Consider the following 22489-nt stretch of genomic DNA (forward strand, 5'->3'; position numbering starts at 1 on the left):
CGCTCTCCAGTACGAGAACTGCACGAGCGAGAGAAACTACGGGAGCCGGGCCGGACCAAGCGTGGTCTCGCGAAGGTTGTAGAGCCCCCTGGGCGTGGAAAAGGGAAGTTTCGGGCGGTGGTCGAGGATCGCGCTCTCCCAGCTGTGTCCGGGCCCTGAGCCGGTTCGCATCCAGCGGTGGCGCTCGACTCTTCACTCGGGGCTCCTTCTGACCTCATCTAGGGGTGGTTTCGCCCCTCTCCTTGGGCAGGGCATGAGTTTGGGGAGTGCGGGGCCCTTAGCGGGGGAGAGCAACCATTTTAAATAATCTCCTCCCACCATTTTGTGCTCCCGCCAGACACCGGCCTTGATTGCTACCAGTGTGCCCTGTTCTCAAAACCCAGTGTTCCTGCTCTTCAACAAAGGCGCCCCATCTTTAGGCAAAATTAGCAAATGCCAGGCATATTCCCAACCAATACGCGACCAATAGGCAGAATCTTGCCTGCCCCCAGGTTAAATGCACCGACACCTCCGGGTGATAACATCAAGCCCTTTTTAATCAACTGAGTGTGAGAGCTACTAGTAGGAAATGTTGCCTCCTTGGAGCTTGCTGCACTCTTGCTCCCGGCACGGAGAGGAGAGATGTCTTTACACCGAGCAACGCAAAAAAGAGTATAGTAGAGTTGCAAAAATAACTGGACCAGGGAGGGGTAACGAGACCCAGGTTCAACTCTTGGTTCTGCCATTTGGGAACCGTACAATCTGGGGAAGTGACTTATTAGCGCTTGTGTTCTCACACGTAAAAATGTCAGTGATAACAGTTGTGCTTGTTTGTGTCGGGCTGCTGTGAGAATCAGATGAGACAATAGGCTTGAAAGTGTTTTGTAAACTCTTGAGGGAATATTATTTCATGAATAGAGGAAGAGACAGCATCTGATGACACAGTTGTAAAGGTAGATGTCAGAAGGGTGGTCAATGGGAGCTGAGAATGCAGCCGATGCTTCTAGAAAGACTCAGCAATCGGTGGTGACAGTGGCTGAGAGTTCCTGGATGCGCCAGGCGCTGCAGGCCTTGCACAGGATGTGTCCATCCAGCGGGTAGCAGCCCTGACACTCACCCTCAGAAGAGAGCAGCAACCCACACTCCTGTCGGGAGAGAAGCAATAGCTTTGCATCAGCCCCTGGCCACCAGGTTCTTTCTCCCATGCTCTATCACAGAGCACTCTGCCATCCCCAGCACCCCAGACCCTGCAGATCCCTTTTCCCCTTGCCCAGGCCCCCTGACCTCACACTTGTAGCATCCAATGTGAAAACTACGATCTAGAGCAACAATTCGCACAGTCTCCTCCTGGCCTGGCTCAGGCATGATGGCCCCGCCACACACCGAGCACCGTGGAGCAAACTTCCTAGGGTGGAACAGAAGCAAGGAGGCTGACAAGCCCCAGAGATGGAGGGGCCTACCAGTGGAGCCAGAGGAAGTGGGATGTAGGAGAAAATAGGAGAAGCCAGAGGTATGGACATGGGTCTTGGGGAAGAGAGTGATGCCAAAGAGCAGGGCCAGGAGTTAAAAACAGGACTGGTGCTATGGCCAGCAGGAGCAGTGAGGGAGGGAGATGGGAAGAGCCAGGCATCTTGAGAGAGAGAGCAGGGCTGGGCCTGACCTGTGGAAGTCCTCAATACAGTGGATCTGGCTGGTGGCGTCCACTGTGAAGGGGATGCCATCGAGGCCACGGTGGCATACCACACAGGTGAAGCAGCCAGGGTGGTAAGCCTTCCCCATGGCCCGCAAGATCCGGTCCAGGATGGGCTGGGAGCACGTGGAGCACTTCTCTAGAGTTGCCTGTAGGGAGGAGAGCAGGACAGTCGGGTTCCCACAGTAGCCCTCCAGGCATCCTGCCAGCCCACCCATCTATTTATCTAGTCCCCTGCCTGTGATTCAGTGAAAGAAGGATTGGAGAGAACCTGAGTCCAAGACCCAGCACTGCAGCTTTATCGGACAAGTCATTTCACCTCTTGGAGCTTTGGTTTCCCTATAAAATGGGAAGCAGTAGTAATATCTGCCTGGCAGGAGGCTGTGGGAATTTAATGCAGCCCCTTAACTCTAAAATGCCTTGCACTTTTAAGGACTATTTTCCTTCTCCTCTAGCAGCCCAGGGCTTTAGCCGTTTACTTAACTCCCCCCTTCTTCTTGTGTCTCAGTCTCAATTCCCCCAGCCTTGAACCTGTGCCTCTTTTGGGCTTGGACATCTGTTCCCACCTTGCATGGAAGCCCCCTGCCTCCTGCTACCGGCGCCAGCCACCCAGCCACTCACCACGTAGCAGCTCTCGCAATATGCTCTCCTCTCCACGGCGTAGAAATGCTGGCCCCGGAGCTGGGCCCGGCACGTGGAACAGACAAAGCAGCCGACGTGGAAGACTCTGTCGAGAGCCACGACCCCAGCCCCATCCCCGACCACATCTTCTCCGCAGCCCCCACACCGGCCTAGGGCCAGGGAGGAACCAGGTCAGCCTGCACGGACCCAGGAAGCCCGGCCTGCCATCCCTTCGACTCTCCAGGACCACCTGCCCCTTCCCACCGCCCTGCTCACCAAAGTACTCCCCACTGGGTGGGTGGTTCATGTCGTGCACCAGCTTCTCGGTCAGCCTCTCCAGCTCCTCCTCGGGAGGCTGGCTCAGAGGGACCTGAGAGGTGGGATTTGGGGGTTCAGTCCTACCTCTGGCAACCAGCACTGACAGTGGCAGACAGGTCAACCCAGAAAGCTCATCTGAGCGCAGCTCAGCCCAGGGTGCAGGAGAGTGCCTTGCAGAGCCAGTGGCAGCTCCAGCCCCCCTCCCTTCTGTATTTCCCAGGCTCCCCACATCCTCGGGGATCCAGAGCTCTGGCTCTAAAACCAGGACATTAAGCTTCACCTCCCGTCCCACCCGATCGGTCCGTGAAAACCCAAAATCCCAGTCCCTCGGGCTTACCTGGGGCCCATACCGGCCTCCTCTTCCTCCTCCAGCCAGGCCAGAGACCCCAGCCACCTCCTCTTTACCCCCTGGCTCCCGGTGGCTCCGATAGCCAGCTCCCCAGACTTCCCCTCGGCCTAGGACAGGAAGGTGGGGGCCCGAGAGGGGCCCAGCAGCCTGAGAGGCCCCCCGCCTCGGCGGCCCGCAGCCCCTCACCGGCTGTGCCACCTTCACTTGCACAGGGAAGGCTGGGCCAGCAGGGGTGCTGGCAGTGGCATAGGAGGCCGGAGTAGGACCCCCATAGGGGGCTGCTGGGAGCTGCGGGGCTGGAACACCCCCTCCATTCGGCTTCAGGGAGCCCGAGCGGTAGGCTGGGGGCTGGGGGGACTCATAAACCTAGAGGGAAGCACAGACCCTGGTCAGCAATGCCCACATCAGGCCACCATTCCTGGAAACCTGCCACATGTTTCTACGTGTCTGAGAAGGTCCTCCCCTCGCGTGGCTGACAATTAAGTAAGAGCTCGTGTCCCACGCTTCTCAATATGGGTGTGGGTGGCGTGGGATGGGGGTGGGGCTTGGATTCGGTTTGAGAATGGAGGGAAGGGGGCAGGCTGGGGACAGGAGGGGGCAGGGCAGGGTCACCTGTCGGTCTGGTCGCCGTGGGGCGTGACCACGACCCCCGTCCAGCTCAGCCAGCATGCTGGTCAGAGAATCTATCTCAGCATCCAGACTTCCTGGGTGTAAGCCCCCCCTATCTGGAGGGAGCCCCTGTGGATGGAGCAAAAGCAGGAATGCAAATCAGAAAGTCTCCTCTCTGTCCTAGGTCTGGCTTACACTCAATCCGGGGGGCCCCACACACTCAGCCCCCCAATCCCAGTTCTCACCTGCGCACGCTGGGGCACTCCATGGGGCCCCACCCAGGCCGGCCCCGGATCCTCCAATACCCCTGGGGCCTGGTAACACTGATCAGATGGGAGGGGGCAAAAATTGACCCTGGGATGGGGCTGGAGTGCTGAGATGAGGGGAAGAGAGACCAAAGGTGGGGATGAGGGAGCAGAGGAGGGGTGCCCCTGGGCTCCAAGGAGGCAGGGAGGGCTACAGGGCAGAGAGGGGGGTGGGGGGCGCTGGCCGCCAGTCCCAGCCCGGCCTGGGGGGGGGGGGGGGCGGCAGGAAGCAGTTCCCGGCGGGAGGGAGGGGGCTGAGCGCCGGGCTGCGGGGTCCCCTCCGGCCGCATGGGGGGCAGGGGGCTGCCTTACCTGCTCCGTGGGCTGGCGGCGGCCCCGGGGAGCCTCGGGAGGATGCTCTCCCCTGAGGGGCTCGGGCGGACTCCGGCTGCTTCGGGGGGAGCCAGGTGGGCCCCGACATGGCCTGGGATGGGGGAGGCTCCAGAGAGCGGTCCCCTGACCCACCCCAGGGAGCCCTCTAGCCGTGCCCCCCTCTGCCGCTCCACACCTCGTTTGGAACTCCAGGAAAGAAACTTTTTCTTGCTCTTTTTTTTCCCCCCTTCCTCCCCAATTTTGGGGACGGCCACGCCTCCGATGACGTCACCGCATTCCTGGGGGAGGGTCACGTGGCCCCCTAGGCCCTAAACTGCCGTCCCTCCCCGAGTTGGCCCCCTTCTGCAGAGTGGGAAGGGCTTCACTCGCGTCCCCGGGGTCTGGCCCGCGCCAGCCTCCGGCTCCCAAGAACCTCCCACCCTAAGCTAGCCTCCGCGCCCCTCTCCGCCCCTGGCTCCCACCTCCAAGTCCTGCACGCGGGACCCTCTGCTGAAAAAGCTCGGCTCTCCTCTTCCTCACACCGCCCCCCACCCCAGGCAGATTTCCCGGTTCCCCGAGGTCTCAGCCCCTCTCACCGCCCCCACCAGCCAGTGCTCAGCCAGCCCATAATGGTTTGGTCTTTTATTCACGTTCAGCAGAGTTAGAAAAATAAAACAAAACAAAAACATCACAATCTCAGGAATCAGTGAGTCTGTCAGGGAGGAGGGGGAAACTGAGGTAGCCTAGGGTCACAAGAGGAGAACCAGCCCCTCCTGTCAAGGCACCGGTGAGGGGAGAGGACAGCGGGCCCCCGCCATCCCCTGGCACAGTGCGGGCAGCAGTTCGGGGCTGCCTGCCCTGGTGCAGGGGGGCAGGGGGCTCCCCGTCCCGGCCGCCCCTGAGTCTCTACCGGGCTCCAGGGCAGCGGGAGGAGGCGCTTCCCCGCCTCCTCCTCTACTAACCGAGGCGGGCCGCCCCCTCGAGGAAAGGGCCGTCTTAGAGATCAGAGATCCGTGCAAGTGACGGGGGTGATGCCGTGGATAAGCAGCGTGGGGCCCAGGTCCCGGCTCAGAGCCTCCAGCAGCGCCAGGTAGCGGGGGTAGCGGGTAGGGTCGGCTGGTGGCCGAGGCAGGTACAGGAAGGTGAGGGCGGTGGCGGGCCCCTCGTCCCGCTCCCCGCCCTCGGGGCCCCCGGGCCCTCCCGCCCTGCCGCGCCCTTGCTGCGCCCGCACCAGGGCGTTGGCGCTGCAGGCCAGGGCCTCGGCCTCCGCGTCTCCCCGCCCGCCGTTCACGAAGTCGCCCTCCTCCTCCTCCTCCTCCGCCGCCGCCGCCGCCGCCGCCGCCGCCTCCGGCTGCCCCGCCCCGGCGCCCTCGCCCCACACCACCTCCCGCACCTCAGCCCGGATCCTCAGCTGGCTCAGCAGCGCCCGCAGCCGTCCCTCGGCTGCCCCAGGCGCCTCCCGGGGCCCCAGGCACAGGAAGATCCGCAGCCGGGCGCTGTGCCACGCAGGCACCATGCCCAAAATGGTTGCCATCTGCAGCAGGAAGAGGCCGCAGACGTCCACGTAGCCGGGCCCACCCCGGGGCCGCAGCAGGTTGAGGGGCCACACGTCCACGTGGTGTGGCTGAGAGGTGCCGCCGGAGCGCCGGCTGAGCCGCTCGGGGGGCAGGGCCCCGCAGGCCCGGGCCAGCACCACGTTCTTGTTCATCTTGAGGGCGTCCGCCACGGTGGCCACATAGTCCTGGGGGCTGAGGGCCCGGGGGCTCCCGGGAGCCCGGGGCGGTGGGAAGAGGGTGCTCAGGGCCGGGGAGCCACCCTCCTGAGGGCCGTCGGCTGGCTCGGAGAAGGCTGGGTCCATCAGGAAATGGTCCTGCGGTGGCGCGTCATCATAGAAACCCAGGACCAGCGTGTTGGGTTTCATGCCACCTGCGGAAGAGGGGACAGGGTGATGGGAAGGAAGAGCCGGGCATCGCCCTGCTCAGTGGCACCACTCCCATTACACTTGCAATGTGTTTGGCTTCTTAAGGCCTCATTATGCATAATGAGTCATTTGCATAATGACTTCTAGTTTTCCCTCAGCACTTTCCCATGCACTTACTTGATCATCTCCACTACTAATCTTGGATGCTATTCACTGCAAGCTTTTAAACAGCACATTTTTTTTGACAGTGGGAGATGAGAGGCAGAACAAACCTCCCTATTAGTCAAGTTCACGGTGGAAACAGCACCCCAGACCCTGCGGCGAGGGGATGAGAACGTGGAGCTGTGAGGTCTGCTTCCACCATTGCAACGCCCTCGTGATAGTTTGCCAGAAGAAGACATAGCTAACATCTCCATGCTTACTAGGGGCCAGGTCCTCCTGGAAGCACTTAATATTTTAACCTGTTTAATCCTTGGAACAAGGCTCTGGGGTGGGTACTCTTTGTTCTCCCCCCTTTTACAGACAAGGAAAGTGAGGCACAGAGCAGTGAAGTAACTTGACCAAAGTCTCATGGCCAGTAAGTACCGGGGCCAGGTGGGGACACAGGCAGCCCAGTGTAGCCAATTTTCGGAACCACTAACTTGGTGTGTGCACCAACCACAGCGTCCCAAGTCCCTGCTGAGAGCTCGAGTTCTAGTTTCTGAACAATCAATGTGAACTCAGACACTTTCCCCCCTTGGAAAGGGCTGAGTTTGCAAAAAAAAAAAAAATTCTGAAACCTCTTCCAAGACCCTTTCTTGGGAAACAAATGGGTTGCTAAAAATTTACCAGTAGTCAATTCTATGTGTCGGAGAATTTCCTACCTAGAAGAGATCCTTTCCCTTTTACTTGAATCGAGATGCATTTTGTGAAAGCAGTGGTCTCTGCATGGTTTCCCCACAAAGGGTGGCTCTCAGATACCCCAAGGGCTATCTAATACTGATGGATAACATCCCAGAGTGCCTTGGGAGGTATGAACTCCAGCTGATCTTGCAAATCAAATCAGTCATACTCCTTCCTGAGCATTTTCCAGAGTTCTGAACGGGGCAATGTCCAACAGGGTTAAACTTGAGCCAGGTTCTAAATGGAGGAGCTGGGTTGCACTCAGAAAGGGACAGACACCAGCCTGGGGACAAAGGGCGAAGCAGGCAGCTGAGCCTGGACTTGGTGGGACGTGTGGTACGAGGCCAGAGGCCACAGCACCAAGACACATTTGCAAAGCTGAGAAACTACCCCCCACCCAAAAGCATCAACCCTATACGCCCCCAGCGTGCCTTGTGGACTGTGTTGCCATCACCCCACCCTAAGGACAAGCCGAGATGCGGTCTCTGCACAATCTTTACTGGCCTTATCACTGCAAGGCGATCTTCCTTTCTTTGAACTCTGGTGGTGAGAAATTATCTGCCCTAGATCAGATGGGGCAGCTCCAAACTCAAATAATTCTTCTACTGACCCTAGAGGTACAACCTACTTATCAGCCTGTTCCCCATTTTTTTGGTTCAGGGGGAAAAAAATAAAGTGTCACCCCATTTCCAGTCCTTTGCATCTCTGGTGAGATCTTATTGACCACTGTCTGGGGCTGTTATCTCTGAGCACTGCTTCTTAGCTGCACTAGATCATGAGTTCCTTTTGGGGTTGACAGTTTGTGGTTTTCCTCTAGAGGAGAGCTGAGATTTAAAGGAGGGGGAGGGAGGAGAGGCTCACCGAGGCCCGAGATTCGCAGCAGATGCTGTGCCCCCTGGCGCACAGAGGGCGAGAGGGTGAGGTCCACGAAGGCTTTCACCTGGGCCCTGTCCACCAGACTCAGCCACACCCCGTACTGTGGCTGCACGGGGTCTGAGGGCAGGGAATCTGCCGGAAAAGGGAGGTACAGCCAATGTTGGACAGACTCATTTACTTTCTCCTAGAGACCAAACCCCTCATGGGCAGTGGGAAAAAGTCTGGGTGGAGCTGTGGCTGGCTGGGTGGGTCATATGGGAAGAAGCACGAGGAGGCGCCTGGGACACAAAGAATGTGTTGAGACGGAGGCGGAGGGGAAGGGTGGGGATGGGAGCAGGAGGCGGCTCACCCAGGTCCCCCAGGGTGACGTGGCCCAGCACGTAGAGGCCCCCCTTCTTCAGCTGGTTGGCCAGCCGCAGCAGAGGCAGGGCGCCCCGGGGGTTCCCCACCAGGAGCAGCAGCTGGGGCCGCCAGAACTTCACGTGCTCCTTCCGGACATCCAGCCGGAGCAGGTACTTGCGTACCTGGGGACAGGGACGAAGTGACAGGAAGAAGGGCTGGAAGGGGCAGCCCCTGCTACCCGCCTCTGTGTCAAGAACACGAACCCCAGCCCCCGAGGGAAGAGGAGACTCCCCCCGCCAAGCTCCCCCAACCTGGTGGAAAAGCAAGGCCTGGCTGACGTAGCCCCAGCTGCTGGGGCCTCCTCGGGCTGTGAGCAGGGCAGAAAGCAGGCCCATGAGCAGCAGGGAGCCACTGGCGGCCCCGGGACTGATGAGAAACATCATGAGCAAGCAGGAGGCCACTCCCAGCAAGCAGGTGTGCCAGGAGAACAGGCTGAAGGTGGGGCTGGGGGCAGACGGAAAGAAGAAAGGAAATTCAGGGCCTATCCTGAAGACCTGGCCATGTCACGCCAATCCCCAACCCCGACCTCTGGGGTCCGAGGCCTTCCAGTCCCTCCCTCCTTTCCTCTGGGGTTACAGGCACGTTGTCCTCTCACCGGAAGTTGGGGGCTGAGGCCCATTCCAGGCTCAGGCAGGACAGGTCCACCGCGGCATAGGCCACCAGGTAGAAGACGGTGACGACAGCAGCCAACGTGTTCAGCTTTCCCGCCAGGAGCACCAGCTGGGCGAGGGCCGAGAGGCTGGGCGTTGAGTCAACATGCCAATACGCCCCCCCACAGAATGCCAATACAGCCTCACCTTTTTATACACATCCCATGGCCTGCCCCCGCCTGATTCTGAGAGCTGGCACCCCCAGCTGTAGGGGTGCGCGAGGGAGGGGCTTGAGGACGAATGCTTACCTGCACTAGACCCCAAGAAGACAGCACAGCCCCCCAGGGGTTCCCCCCTCGGGACACAACCTTTGCTGGCGCCAAGATCACCCCTGTAGGGACAGAAATGGGACAGACGCATCAGCCTGGGCCAAGTGGGGGCCCAGGAGATGGACACAGGAGGGCCCGGGTAGAGCCGGGGAGGAGGTAGGGGAGGACTCACCGAAGAGATTATCCTGGGCCAGGGCATGGAGGATGCGGGAGGCACCGATGAGTGAGCTCATGGAAGCCGAGAGTGACGTGGCATAGACGCCAATCAGCACCAGCGGGGGCCACAGGCTGATGGCGCGGAAGAACCCGTAGTCTTCCTGCAGTAGGGTCCTAGAGAGGAGACGGGGGGGGCACAAATAACAAATGTGCCTCCAGCCCAGGGTTCTTGAAAAACAAGTGCTCGTGACACTCTGGGGTGACGAGCTGTGTACTCTTGACCGACCCCATTCATTAGTTATCCTTTGGCTGCTTTGGGGTTAATTAATTACGTGATGGTCATTCCCAAAAGTATGTGCATGGAAGGCCAGATAATTTGTGAAAATGCAAATTGACTAGAAAGCTACCCACCCCCCTGGCCAAAAAAAATAATAATAATAATAAGTATTTACAACAGACCCAGGTACGTGGCAGATGCTGGCTAAAGGTGGCCCATCGCCATCTGGCCGTCTCTCTCCCAATGGGACAGACAGTTCCCATTTCTCTCCACCCCCAAAACTTGGGTATCTTCTCCCCAGCCTGTGTGTCCCTTGGCAGCCCAGGTGGACCCACCTTGCTCAGACACTTCACGCCCACCCTCCCGAGGGCCTGGCTCCACCCCTCCCCAGGCACCTGTCACAGGTGAAGCTGGAGAGGAAGAAGAGCAGGGCGTAGATGAAGAAGGTGTAGGCGACGGCAACGATTGTGCCCAGGGGAATCGCCCGGCTGGGGTCCTTCAGCTCCCCTGGAGGGAAGAGAGCAGAGGGGGAGAAGTCAGCCCTGCCCGCCACCCCACACCCTGAGGGGGCGGCAGGCAGGGCCTCTCACCTGACATGTTGGCCCCAGCCATGATTCCCGTGCAGCCGTTAAAGAGGACGGCGAAGACGCTGGCGAAGGTCATCATGGCCCCTGTGGTGTAGTCCTGGGCGTAGCTAGCTGAGGGGGACGGTTTCCAAGCAGGACAGGAGATCAGCAGCCCTCCTCTCATTCCACGTGCCCCTGTGGCCCCCATCCCAGCTCACTGGCCCCATCTTAGCTGACATGACCTCCCACTTCCCCCATAAGCCTCTGTTCCTCCCTCCAGGCTTTAATTCCTGCTCTCACCCTCCCAGCTCCTTACCAAAGATCCCAGCCCTTCTCGGCCTACCTCCAGCTCCACTTGCTTCCATCCCCCACCCCACCAGCCCACCAGCAGCTTTCCCCGCTTGATGCTTCTGGACTGATTCTTGTCTGCTTGAACCACATTTATCTTGCTATTTAATTGTTTCCTGAATGTGCAACTTATCTTTCTGGCTAGAACACGGGTTCCTCTCCTGCAGGGACCATTTTGTGGTCTCTCTCTCGTGCCCCGGCAGGCCAAGCACCCAGCAACAGATGCACACCGGGCAGATTTCATCAAAGCACACTGCCCTGAGGGCCCGTCCTGCCATCTGCTCCCACGGGTGCCCACCCCCCACCCCGGGCACCCTGGTACTGCAGTGCCCAGCTCACCACCCAAGTTGGCCTTCAAGGTGCTGCTGTTGAAGCCGGTGAAGTGGCCAGTGCCGGGCGGCAGGGAGGAGCCATTGGGGCCAGGTCGTGGAGTCAAGGAGATGTCCCTGGGCCCCACGACCACAAAGCTGAGCAGCACTGAGGCCAGGGAGCCGGAGACCAGCAGGAAGGTAAGGAAGGAGGCCCGAGCGTAGAGCCCGGCACCCAGCGTGCAGACCCCACCCACGAGGCCCAGCAGCAGGGAGCCGTACAGCAGGTTCCAGCCGTAGCCCTGGGGCAGGACCCGGAGCCCACTGGGCCCCGACGCATCTGGAGAGAGGCAGGGATGGAGCTAGGCCAGACCCCAGGGAGGGACCCAACCCCAACCAGGACCCAAAGCATAAGCCCCTCTGTACCCCACCTGTCCTCACACAGTCCATCTCCCCACTTCTGGGTTTCAGCCCTACCCCAGCCTCCTCGCCCCCTACCACCAATCTCACTCTGTCAATTTTAGGAGCATGTGCCTCGTCCCCCCACAGGATGGCAAGCTCCCCACGGACAAGACAATCTCTCAGATGTCTACATCAGTGTAAGGCTGAGCCCACTGAAGGAGCTCGAGAAAGCCTGACTCGTGAATTGCTTTACCAGGCTCCTAGGGAGGGCTTTTTTCCCTTGGACCCCAGAATCCCAGACCCTGCAAAGCCAGCCTGGGGTGGGGAGCTCACGGACCAGCCCCGAAGACGTCGAGCACAGCCTCCACCAGCCCCAGCACATAGACGGCACAGCCACAGACGTTGGCCAGGTAGAACATCAGGCCAATGCTGCCGCCCACCTCCGGCCCCAGGGTGCGGCTGATCATGACTGGACGTGGGAGCAGGGGGTGAGCGTTAAGGGAAAAGAAATGAATGGAGGGCGAAGAAGGGGTCAAGAGAACAAAACACTGTCCGGACAGGCCTCCACAGTCTCGTCTCCCCACACACACCTGGGCTGCTCCCCTGATACTCTCTGAGCTCCAGGTTCCTCACCTGTAAAATGGGGGTGATACCATCTAACTGACACGAGTGTTGGGAAACCAAGAGAACAGCTTGGGATACACCTGGTAGACCAGAAAGTGGCTCTGACACAAAGGGGGCTTTCGGTCACCTGCACCGTCCCAGCCTATCTGCCATCCATTCATCAGAGGACACCCCCCTGTTGTCCTCCTGGGATGGTCCTTGGCCCCTTCCATGCCCTCCCAAAAAGACAGGGCAGCCCAGACCCCAGTCCATGGCTGTTGGAGGATACAGTAGGCCCCGCCTCCCCGCACGGCTCCATTGGTGGCAATGGCACAGACGGAGAGGACGGTGAGCGCCAGGATGAAGTAGGCCACCAGGAGCATGGCCAAGCCCTGCAGCAGCCCGGCATGGCCTACCACGAACCCTGAAACAGAAGCAGCAAAGTGAGACATGGGTGGAAACATATCACGCCCACTCTCCCCACCCACCCTCTACTCCAAGCCCTTCGTCCACCCACTTCTCCCAGGGCCCTTCCCCAACCTCCACCCAGGCCCGCCCCCAGGAAATCCACCTCCGCTCACCGATCCTCATGAAGACAACTATACTGAACATGGACAGAACCGTGGGCACCACCACACCCAGGAAGGTGGAGAGCTTCCGGGAAGATGCCCCTCCAGGACCCCCAGCCCCACTGGCAGGGAAGGCGACCCCCTCCTCTCCCAGGAGCCGGTAGGCCAGCAGGGGAGAGTTCTCGCTGGCCATGGCTGAGTGCGGGCAGAGGAAGCCACAGAGGGGTGTGGAGGCCTGTGAAACAGATGGTGCCAATGGAAAGCAGCTTCTCGGGGGCCCCCCAAAAAATAACCTCTTAAACACCCAGAAGTGTCCCCGAAAGGAAGGAAACTCGAACACACTTACCAGCGATACTCAGAAGAGTTGGCGGGTCCTAACCAATGCCCTGACAACAACAGTGGGCTCGAAACCCCTCAGCCCCTGGATATAACGCCCTACCCAGCTCCTGGGACTGCTCCTTCCCCAGACAGCTGAGGTTAGGGAAGACAGTGGCTCTGGAAAGCAAAGATGCTCTGGCAACAAAGGTTTCTCCAATCTCTCGCTCCTTGAAGTACAAGAGGAAGCAACCCAACAAAAGGGAAGTGAGTTCAGGGAAGGAAACCCTCCACACCCTCTCCCCCTGGTCCTGAGCCCTCCCCACAAGCCACCCACCCCCTCCTATGCCTACACCTCGCTCTCGGGACAGCAAGAAACTCCCACATCTTCCAAAACCCCACCCTCCTACGATCCAATCCCTCACCCATCTCAGACCTCCTCCTTCTCTCTTAGGCCCCCACAGGCCGGCTCGCATCCCGCAGCCCGGGCGCCTCCGGCTCCTCCTCCCCGCACCCCATCCTGCCCACCTTCTCCCCGAGCGGGTTGCAGGTGCCGAGAGCACCCTCTTGCACGCTGACAGCGCGGGTGCGGCAGGGCGCTCACTCACCCGGGCCGGAGGACGCAGCCCCTCGGGAGCGATCCCGAGACCTGCGGTCCGCCACGGGCGGGGAGGGGGCGGGTGCCGGAAAAGACGGCGGCGGCTACCGGGATGCCAGGCCCGGGGACCAATGCGGAGCCCGCCCCCCCAGCGCAGGCTTCCCATTGGTCCTCAGGCATGGCCCCGCCCCTCCCGTGGGCGGGACCGGGAAGCCCCGCCCCGCCCCTGGCTCCAGCGGAGCGTGGTTGGAGTTCCAGGTGCGCCCCTCCGACGTGCGTCCCCGACGGGGTGTGGGCTACAGTCCCCACGGTCCCCCAAACCCGGTGGCTGGGGCAAAGCAGTGCCACCACTCCGAGCGCGGAGGTCCCCGGACGAGTTGACGGCGGAAGGGCGGCCTGGAGTTGGGCGGGGCCGCGGCACCTGCCCAGGTGCGTCGCCGGGGACTCCTGGCCACGTCGGGCGGTGCCTTGAGGGCCTCGGCATTGCAGCCTGGGCCGGGTCTCAGAATGCCCGCCGGGCGCGGCCTCGCCCCTCCCTCCCGCCGGGACCCTCCCTCCGCGCCCGGTCCGGCGCCCCCCTCCTGCGCTCCTCGCGTCGGCCACCGGAGGGAGCCATTGGCCGCTGGTCCCCACTCCGGGGAGCAGGCCACCGGGGGGCTTGCACCCTCCCCCGCCAGCTTTCCGTGCCTCACCTCACGGTGTCCTTCCTCATCTCCGGCACTGATCATAGTGAACCCCCAAGAATTGGAACCCCCTCCTTACTCTTGCAGGTGTCATCACCATCGGCACCTCCCGCCGACGTCTCATCTGCCAAATGGAGATGAACTTAAAAACCTACCTGGTAAGGCTGCCGTGAGGGCTCAATCAGCTAATAGACATAAAGCACTTTAGAATAATGCCTAAACGTCAATAAATATTTTGCATACAATATTACATTAAATATGTATAACCACTCTGTGAAGCAGGTACTACTATTATCTCAATTGTACAAATCAGGAAATTAAAGCTTGTGGAGCTGCAGCAATAAATTCCTAACTTTTATATGGTCTATTACGGTAACTCTTGTCATTTGAACCTCCCGCCGTTGTGGTTTGGCTGGGGCTTAGCTGCAACATTTCCCTAGGAGAGGAAGGGGCTCAAACCAGCCTAAATATGGTTTTCCCAGGGAGAGGTTTCATGAGTAGTTACATTCTGGAACTTTCAGTGTTCATCTCTGCTGCTCATGCCACAGAGTTTAGCTCCTGACCTCTCCAGCACCACTCCTGTCATCATTTTTGGTGATTTCAATATCTACATTGATGATCTACACTGATCAGAAGCAGTGGTTTCTCTGCCTGATGCGCTCAAATCACCAATTCCTGAGACACCAGGGTTTCAAAGAGAGAAAGAGTTTATTGCTAGACCTGAAGCAGGAGAGCAGATGGCCTATCAGCCTAAAAATCTAGCTCCCCGAACTGCAGCAATTCTGATAGTTTCATAGTATCAAAAGATGGCAGGTTTTAAGATAATGAGCACAGTGGCCCCAGATGATGTAATCAGAGGTGATCTAATTATCAAGCATGTGCAGATAGATTACACGCTTAGTCACAGAACATAAGAACCTTAATATGATGATGGGCGTGATTTTTAGTATTATAATGAGGTATGGGTCACTTATAGGTTAAGTTTAAGCTACTGCACACGTCAGGCGGGCCCATTTTGGTTAGATCTAGCTTGGCTTATCAAGATAGCTTTGTAATTGTGGTGGGATAGTTCTGCGATGACTCAAGTGCCTTCATTAAGAAACATTAGGGGCTCCAAATGACTTTAAGGGTCATTAGTGATCATAAAGACTCTGAAGTTGAAAAACTGGATAAAATGGGTACAAGTGAGGGTCAGTCACAAGCTTTTTACAATCACAAGGGGACAAGATAAAAGCTCTACAATCATTATCAGAGATCAAGCTGGATTGCAGTTCAGAGATTTCAGGTATTTCCCTCTGTCTACTCCAATACACCAGAAAGTAAAAAAGGAATATATGATTCAGTCATCATAATCATCCCCTAAATCCTAACTTCTCGGTTACAATGAGACTTCCACCACTCTGGACCGTCAGTGCCTTGAACTCTGCTTCTCCAAAGATCTCACCCTCCATCCTACCCAGACAGTCACTCAAGGGTGTGCCCTAGACCATGTCATTACCAATACCAGTGGCGCCTGCCTAATCTCTTCTCTTTCAGTTTGCCTCTTCTAGTATGCCCTGACCCCAACAATCCTCCACCTCACTGGACCCCCGATTCATTGACCCTACTTTCTTCCCTCTGTTCCACTCCTCCCCCTCCATGTTTGCACTTTCCTTCTCACCCAGATTAAATTCCACAGTCAATTATAGTCACCCCTTTGCATACTCCCTCCCCTGCCCTGTCCTCCTCTCTCCTTATTACACCTGCCTGGCAAAACTACAGCCCCAGTCACCCTCTGAGCCTGCCCCAAGCACCTGAATGTGGCTGGAGAAAACTCCCAACCGTGGCAACCGTTTCATTCTAAATTCATGCCCGTGAACTTTGTTTGGGCCCTTCGTGCTGCCCAGCACTCTGACATTTCTCTAGTCCGTTCACTCTCCCACCCTCCTGGAGGACTATTCAAATCTTCATGCCTCTAGCTGATGCCCTTGCTTCCCATTTCATTGAGAAAACAAAAGCCATCAGAACAGATTCTCTAAAGCCCCCATCCCTCCAGCTGCCCACCTTCCTCCATCAGGGCCCTTGGCTCTGCCCTCCCTCCTGTTACTAGGGATGAAGTGATCACGCTCCCAGCTGGGCCCACCTTCCACTGTGCGCTCCTTCCTATCTCATCGTTGTGTTTTCCCTTTCCATTGGATCAAAAAGTATACAAATGCACCGTTATTTCTCATCTTAAATTTTTTTTTCTTTATTCCACTCTACCCTCAGCTATCAACCCATTTCTTTGTTGTTGTTCTTGTCTATCCTAGCTGCTTCCAATTCCCTCCCCCCATTCTTTTTTAAACCCATTACACTTAGGCTTTTGCCCCTCACCACCCCATAGAAACTGCACGAGTCACCAATGATGTCCAGTTGGTTAATTCAACGGTCATTTGTCATCTTATAATGCTCTCAGCATCATCTGACCAAGTCCAACGCCATCTTCTCAAAACATTTTCTCCACTTGGCTTCTAGGACAGCAGGTCTCACGAAGTTCTTTCTGCTCAGACTCTTGTGCTGGTTCTTCCTTCTCTCTTATCCTAACTTTGGAGCACCCCTAGGGCTCAGGCCTCAGACCTCTTTCCACCATCTACACCCACTCCCTTGTAAGTTTAAATCTCATAGTTTGAAATACCATCTACATGCTAATGCCTCAAAGGTGTATCTCCAGCCCACATCTCTATGCCAAACTTCAGACTGTATGGCCAACAACCTACTGATATCTGCTTGGACATCAAACAGGCAACTCAAACTCGGTATATCCAAAATCAAACACCCGAATTTACCCCCACAACCTACTCTTCCCATGGTCTTCCTATCTTCCCAGTTGCTCAGGGCAAAAACCTGGGGGTCATGCTTGAATACTCTCTTTCACAGGCCACTTCAAACCCATCAGCAATTCCTTTCATCTTGCCTTTAAAATATGACCAGCACCCAGCCACATCTCACCACCCTAGCCCAAGCCACTGTCATCTCTTCACCTCAGTCACTGCAATGACCTCTTAACTGGTTTTCCTGCTTGGGCCCTGGCCCTACAATCTATTCTCAGTATAGCAGTTCGATTAATGCTGTTCAAGGAAATTTCAGTTCGTGACACTCCTCTTTTCAGAACTCTTCAATGGCTTCCCAATCTTCCTCAGAGTAAAAGCCAACTACCTATGGGTAGGGTGACAGTACTTGGCTCCCGACGCACCCGCTGCAGCCCGGGTTTATGCCTGCCCTGGCGTAAGTATCCCCACCCTCCCCATCCCCTCTTCCTATTCGACCCCCTAGCACTTGGCATCATCTCACAGATCCGTTCACTTGTTTATTCTGTTCACTGCCTACTCTCAATGCAAAGTAAACTTCACCAAGATGGGAGTTTTTGTTTTCTGCACTGGAGTAGCTCCGGCGCCCCGAAAGACTCCCTGGCACCCGGCTATCCCTTGGTGACCGCCCATTGGCCGTGATTGAACGGACCCTCCCGCACCCGCCCGGCAGCCGGCGGCCTGGGCGCCTGCTCCTCACGTGACAGCAGCGGCCCGCGCACTGCTGGGAAAGGAAGATGGCGGCCCCCACGGTGGCCTCAGGGTAAGGGCAACCAACGAGAGGGCGTCTGCCCGCCAGAGCGTCCCCGCCGCCGGTTTTTTCCTGCGGTTGCGTCCTGGGAAGGCGCGAATTCTGGGGTTACGTGCTGGACCTCCCCCACCATTTTTTAAGGAAAATTAAAAAAAAAATTTAGCTAAGCCTCCGAGGGCGTGGTTCCGGCACGCGGCCTACCTGCCGCCTCCCCACCCCTTGTGTTTCCCGGGATCCGAGGCGTTGAGGTCGGGGTTGCGGGATTCAGTTTCTGGGTTTTTCCCCCTCTAGCGTCCGCTCTCCTGTCAACGTATTAAGTGACCCTGGGGTGTCCGTCCAGTCTCCAGTTCCAGGAGCCTCGGAACGCGCACGTCCCAAGGACGTCCAGCACGCCCAGCTCCCGGGTGTCCCACTCGGAATCCGGTGCTAATTCCCCGGTGGACTCTCTCCCCCAGTGAGCAACCCAGGATTAAGTCGGGTGAAGCCAGGTACCCTTCCCCCAGGCCCCAGGGGCAGATGAGCCCTTGGCCACCGCCCCTCCAATTTCCTGCAGACCCAGCAAACAAAAGGCTCGGGCAGGGAGGCGAGGCAGAGCCGGGCGCCCTTCCTGCTGGAACAGCTGATGGAGCAAAATGGCCCAGGAGTGAGTGAGGGATGAAACTTTAAGGTTTCTGGAGGACAGCAGAGGGAGGCCAAATTCCAGAATCCTGGGGAGGGAGTCCAGGGAATGGGATGTGGGGGACCCAGACGGGATCCCTGGGCTTGCTGGGCTCTACCAATATTCCTGCTGCCCCACAGGAGTGATGTCAACCTCAGGGAATGGAGGGGGCGGTGGGGGGCACTGAGCAGTCAGGTGAGCTCTCTGCACCATCCTCCCACCCCCACCCCTGGAATGGTGGGAGCTAGGAGAGGCCAGAAGCCCTGCGTCATCTCCTTTGGGGCCCAGGTTACCGCCCCTCGCCCGACCTGCTACCCTCTTGTGCTGGCCCCACCCAAGGCTGGCTTCCTGCTCCTCCCCAGACTGAATCTTTCCCTGCCAAATCCACTAGCCAGCGTGGGGCTTCTTGTCTCTTCCAGACCCTGGGATCCTAGCCCCCAACCACTACTAATCCTTATATTTCCTCCTAGAGTCCGTCTCCTGCTTACCCCTTCCCCCATTCCTTTCCAGGACACAATGGCATGGAAAGAGCCATGTCCAGTGGATGGGGGAGATCCTGGCAAGCTAGGGGGGCTGCTTGGCCTCATATCCTGTCAGGCTGCCAGGGGAAGAGAGGAAACAAAAGACTTCCCCCTGCTGGGACAATGAGCCTCCCACCACCACTCCCCCACCCTCCAACTCCTGTCACCCCACCCCTCCCTCTGAGCCCTGGCCCCCAGCCTTGCCTCTCTCCTCTCCACCTCCAATGCCCTCCTGTATCCCTGGCCTCTGCTGTGAGCCCTGCCCTTTCCCTTCCCGGTTCCTATCAGCACCGACCAACGTTGCCTCCCAATCCCAGCTGTTTCTTTCAGTTCCCAGCTATTCCATCAGTGCTCAGAGGCCCTTCCTCTAACCCCTGCACCTTGGTGGGGAAGGCTCCATTGAATGTTAGGAGGTAAATCACACTCCTTTCTTGACAATGGAAGGGAGAGGTTCAGCAAGAGAAAGACTCCAGGGCAGAGAGAGGGAAAGGCCTCCCCCTGGTCTTGGTCCTGTGGATTGGGGGAGGAAGGAGAAGGATCTGAGGGGTCCTACTGGTCTTTGGAGGTGGGGCTGGAAAGCCAAGGTCATCCAGGAGGCTGAGTGTGGTGGAGGCCTGGCTGACCACTAACTGAGGGCATTTGGGAGGTCACGTGGCCTTCTGTGCCTGTCTCTTTAAACCCATCTGTAAAGTGAGTTTCATAATATGTATTCTGCCTAACAAGGTTCTTATGATGATTTAAATGTGAAGTTTGTTAATAATAATAGAAAAAATGAGTTGCAACGCTTTCCTCTGTCTCTCCCCATCTGTAAAGTCTCCTTCACTCCACCCATTCCTACCCCAACAACTTCTATCGCCATCACATAGAGATAACTCCCAAATCTGTATTTCTAGCCAAGAGAGTTACCTTTGGGTTCCAGATCCATACTTCTTATTGACTTCTGGTCCTGCTGCCTGCATGGTGCATATGGATCTCAAACTCAACCTGTCCATCATCGTCCTCCCCCATGTGCCCTGTTTCATTGGCTCCTATCTAAGCTGCCCAAATCTGAAATTTGTCATCCTTGACCTCCGTCTTTCTCATCCCCACAGCCAGACTCCAATACCAAAGCCCACCCCTACTGTCACTCCTTAACCTCTCTTGACTCTTCTCCCCGCTTCCACACCCACACACACACATATACACCCCTGCTTTGCGAGCCCTCGTTGTCATTTGGATAACTGCAACTGGTTTCAATCCATTCTCCAAAGTCGTACCAGTGGGGAATTTCTATACAAATATGATGTCCCTTCTTTGCCTAAAGCCTTTTGGTTGGCCCCTAAGGCATCCAGGACAAGCCCAGTGTCCTGGAAGCGTCCTGCAATGACCAAGGCTGGCCCTTGCTGTCCAGCCCATCCACTGTCACTTGTCGAGCACTCTACTCTCTGGTGTCATGTACTCTGGTGGTGCTCAGGATGGGACATCCCTGCCATCTCTGTGATTTTATATTTGCTGCCCCTTCTGCATTTAAAGCCCTTTCCTGTCTATCCACTCAGGGACCCACTCAGTGGCACCTTCTACAGAAAGCTCTTGTGAATCCCCAGGCTGGTTTGGGTGGGCCTCTTCTGTGATCCCACCGGCTACTCTGTGTGCTCTGCTTAGACTCAGCACTCAGCCTTTGGGGTCTGCTGAGGTTCAAGACCATTCCTACCCCTAGGCTGTCAAAAAGTGATTGCTGAATAAATTAAAGAATGACTAGTCAACAAAAAAATAAGTAGTCAACTATTTATTGAGCACTTACTATGGGCCAGGCCTGCCCTGGACTTACAGCAGTGAACAAAACATATGTTGTGCCTGCTTTCATGAAACTTAGAGCTGCATACAAGTAAATATGCAATCACTCTAAGGAATTAATGAAGTCTTGAGTACAGCTTTGTATATGAGTTCAGGAAGGTTTGTGGTAATCAGACCAGGGGTGGATTCAGGTTTCATGAGTCCTAAAGTTGATACAATTTGAGGAACTCTCTTTAAGGAAATGGGAAATGATGAGTGTAAGATTAGGTACCAAAGTTAATGTTTATTTAGATTAATAAATCACAACTGGTTGCAAATGTTTAAAAGCTGACAGATATCATAAATATTACAAAATCCACAAAAATAAGCTAATGGTAGTAACTGACTGCCCAACACACCTCTAAAAGATTTCCTATGTTTTCTTAGCCATATACTCTTTGATCACCTCTTCATATGCTAACAATTCTATAATATTCTTTTCTATTCTCTATCTCCATCTTTCCTCTATCATGGCTGATTGAATTATTCTCTTTTATTATTGAGAGTCAATAAAATTTCTTTGACATTGGTAATGTCAAAACTCCTATCTGTCCCTTTCATGTAAAAGCTACAAGAGTTCAGGCCATTTCAAGTATACTAGTCCTGTAAACCAAAACTGGTTACATGCTAAACACTAAATTGATGGCTCTCCCTCACTAGGGATATGGAAGCTGAAGCTTACACTTCATGAGCTTGGAGGTAAACCTAACTCGGGACCTGACGCGATTAGGTGAGCCAGACGAGAGGAGGCTGGGATGTGGCAAGAGGACTGATAATTTCTTTAACATAAGGTGAAAAGAGACGATCGGTTGTTTGTTGTTTGTTACATATAGGAAAAGTCCCAACTACAAGACCGTGCAAAACGATTGCAACAAACTGAATAGCAAAAATAAAATCCCACTCAAAAAACCCAAAACACTGGCTGTTGGGAAATGCTCCAACAAGTCCTGGATGGAAGGGTGACATGGTATCATATAGCTCATGGGCAGGGGTGCATTTGGGGTGCAGTGACAGTCAAGTGCTCTCATGATGAAGAAAAGGATGGTCCCAAGATTCATAGAGAGGGTCAGGGATGCTCACCAGTCTAATTTGTACCCACTGCATCTGCCTGCCTGGGAATTGGTCCTGTGTGGTCTGAGGGTGGAGGTAATGACCTCACACCCGGACGATGGATCCAGGGTGATTCCTGAGGGTTGGAATGAAAATCTCAGGTATCATCTCCATGGAAAAGGGAAATAATAGGGTTTCCATCAGATTATAAGATCTTCGAGACCAGGAGCCATGTTTTACAAATCTTGAAAACTAGCACAGTGATGGTGGAGCACATAGTAGATGCTCATTAAAGGTTTCAGGATGCTTGTCTTGGTACCAGTGAGGTAGCAGGAACTGGACTACAAGCTGGAGGGTGGGCTGGTGACCCCAGGCCATGGGACAGACGGGGTGTTCTCTATACTAGTGCCTTCTCTTCCCCCTGCCTGAGGGGGCCTGGCCCCAGGCATTCAAATCTGGGTTCAAATGTGCAGCTCTTCTCGTCCAGTGCTGACCCCTCCTCACCCCTCCTCACGCCTAGGACTCATCAGCCCCTCACTCCCCCTGCCTCATGTCTCTCCACCACCCAGGTCTTATTCCCCCCTCTCCAGGCCCCCTCCCCCATAAGGATGAACTGCATCCCCCACTGAATGAGAACATTCAAGAGATCAAGGACCTGGAGAGGAGAGCCCGGAAAGAGACAGAAGACACAGATTTCAGAGGCTAGAAAATCTGGGTGCAGGAGGCTGGGGTGGGGGGTGGGGGACAGGGTTGGAGGGCCTGGAGGGAGAGGCTGATCAAGAGAAGGGGAGACCAGGCTCACAGGGGGTGGTTAGGGGAGGAGGGAGGAGGGGATTCCCAGCTCCCCGCCTGGTCTGCCTGGCT

General features: G+C 56.5%; 2 protein-coding genes across 2 annotated transcripts; both read right to left on the reverse strand.

Annotated features, from left to right (window-relative positions):
- Positions 1-518: 518 nt before the first annotated feature.
- TRIP6 (thyroid hormone receptor interactor 6) lies at positions 519-4551 on the reverse strand. The gene is made up of 9 exons (XM_037813668.1): positions 4184-4551; positions 3812-3939; positions 3570-3695; positions 2946-3323; positions 2567-2660; positions 2291-2460; positions 1640-1818; positions 1264-1384; positions 519-1124 (listed from the first exon to the last, which is right to left on the reverse strand). Exons 1-9 carry the CDS (start codon positions 4290-4292, stop codon positions 993-995), a joined length of 1437 nt encoding a protein of 478 aa, XP_037669596.1. The 5' UTR covers positions 4293-4551; the 3' UTR covers positions 519-992.
- A 259-nt stretch (positions 4552-4810) lies between these two features.
- Positions 4811-13429, reverse strand: SLC12A9 (solute carrier family 12 member 9). Its single transcript, XM_037813671.1, has 16 exons — positions 13256-13429; positions 12759-12957; positions 12425-12647; positions 12133-12267; positions 11578-11709; positions 10870-11178; positions 10207-10314; positions 10012-10123; positions 9356-9513; positions 9163-9245; positions 8860-8984; positions 8516-8708; positions 8212-8386; positions 7848-7994; positions 5526-6109; positions 4811-5492 (listed from the first exon to the last, which is right to left on the reverse strand). The coding sequence occupies exons 3-16, from the start codon at positions 12603-12605 to the stop codon at positions 5187-5189; spliced, it is 2748 nt and encodes a 915-aa protein (XP_037669599.1). The 5' UTR covers positions 12606-12647; positions 12759-12957; positions 13256-13429; the 3' UTR covers positions 4811-5186.
- Positions 13430-22489: the final 9060 nt, after the last annotated feature.

Source organism: Choloepus didactylus, chromosome 21, assembly GCF_015220235.1.
Source record: "Choloepus didactylus isolate mChoDid1 chromosome 21, mChoDid1.pri, whole genome shotgun sequence".
Classification (NCBI taxonomy): Eukaryota; Metazoa; Chordata; class Mammalia; order Pilosa; family Megalonychidae; genus Choloepus; species Choloepus didactylus.

Coding starts and splice junctions, on each gene's coding strand:
- TRIP6 (XM_037813668.1), bottom strand. CDS start 4,292: ATGTCGGGGCCCACCTGGCTCCCCCCGAAGCAGCCGGAGTCCGCCCGA. Junction 2,461..2,566: donor ACCCAGTGGGGAGTACTTTG/GTGAGCAGGGCG, acceptor CCCTGGCCCTAG/GCCGGTGTGGGGGCTGCGGA. Junction 1,125..1,263: donor TTGGATGCTACAAGTGTGAG/GTCAGGGGGCCT, acceptor CTCTCCCGACAG/GAGTGTGGGTTGCTGCTCTC.
- SLC12A9 (XM_037813671.1), bottom strand. CDS start 12,605: ATGGCCAGCGAGAACTCTCCCCTGCTGGCCTACCGGCTCCTGGGAGAG. Junction 9,246..9,355: donor GGCCCAGGATAATCTCTTCG/GTGAGTCCTCCC, acceptor CTGTCCCTACAG/GGGTGATCTTGGCGCCAGCA. Junction 7,995..8,211: donor CGTCACCCTGGGGGACCTGG/GTGAGCCGCCTC, acceptor CTTTTCCGGCAG/ATTCCCTGCCCTCAGACCCC.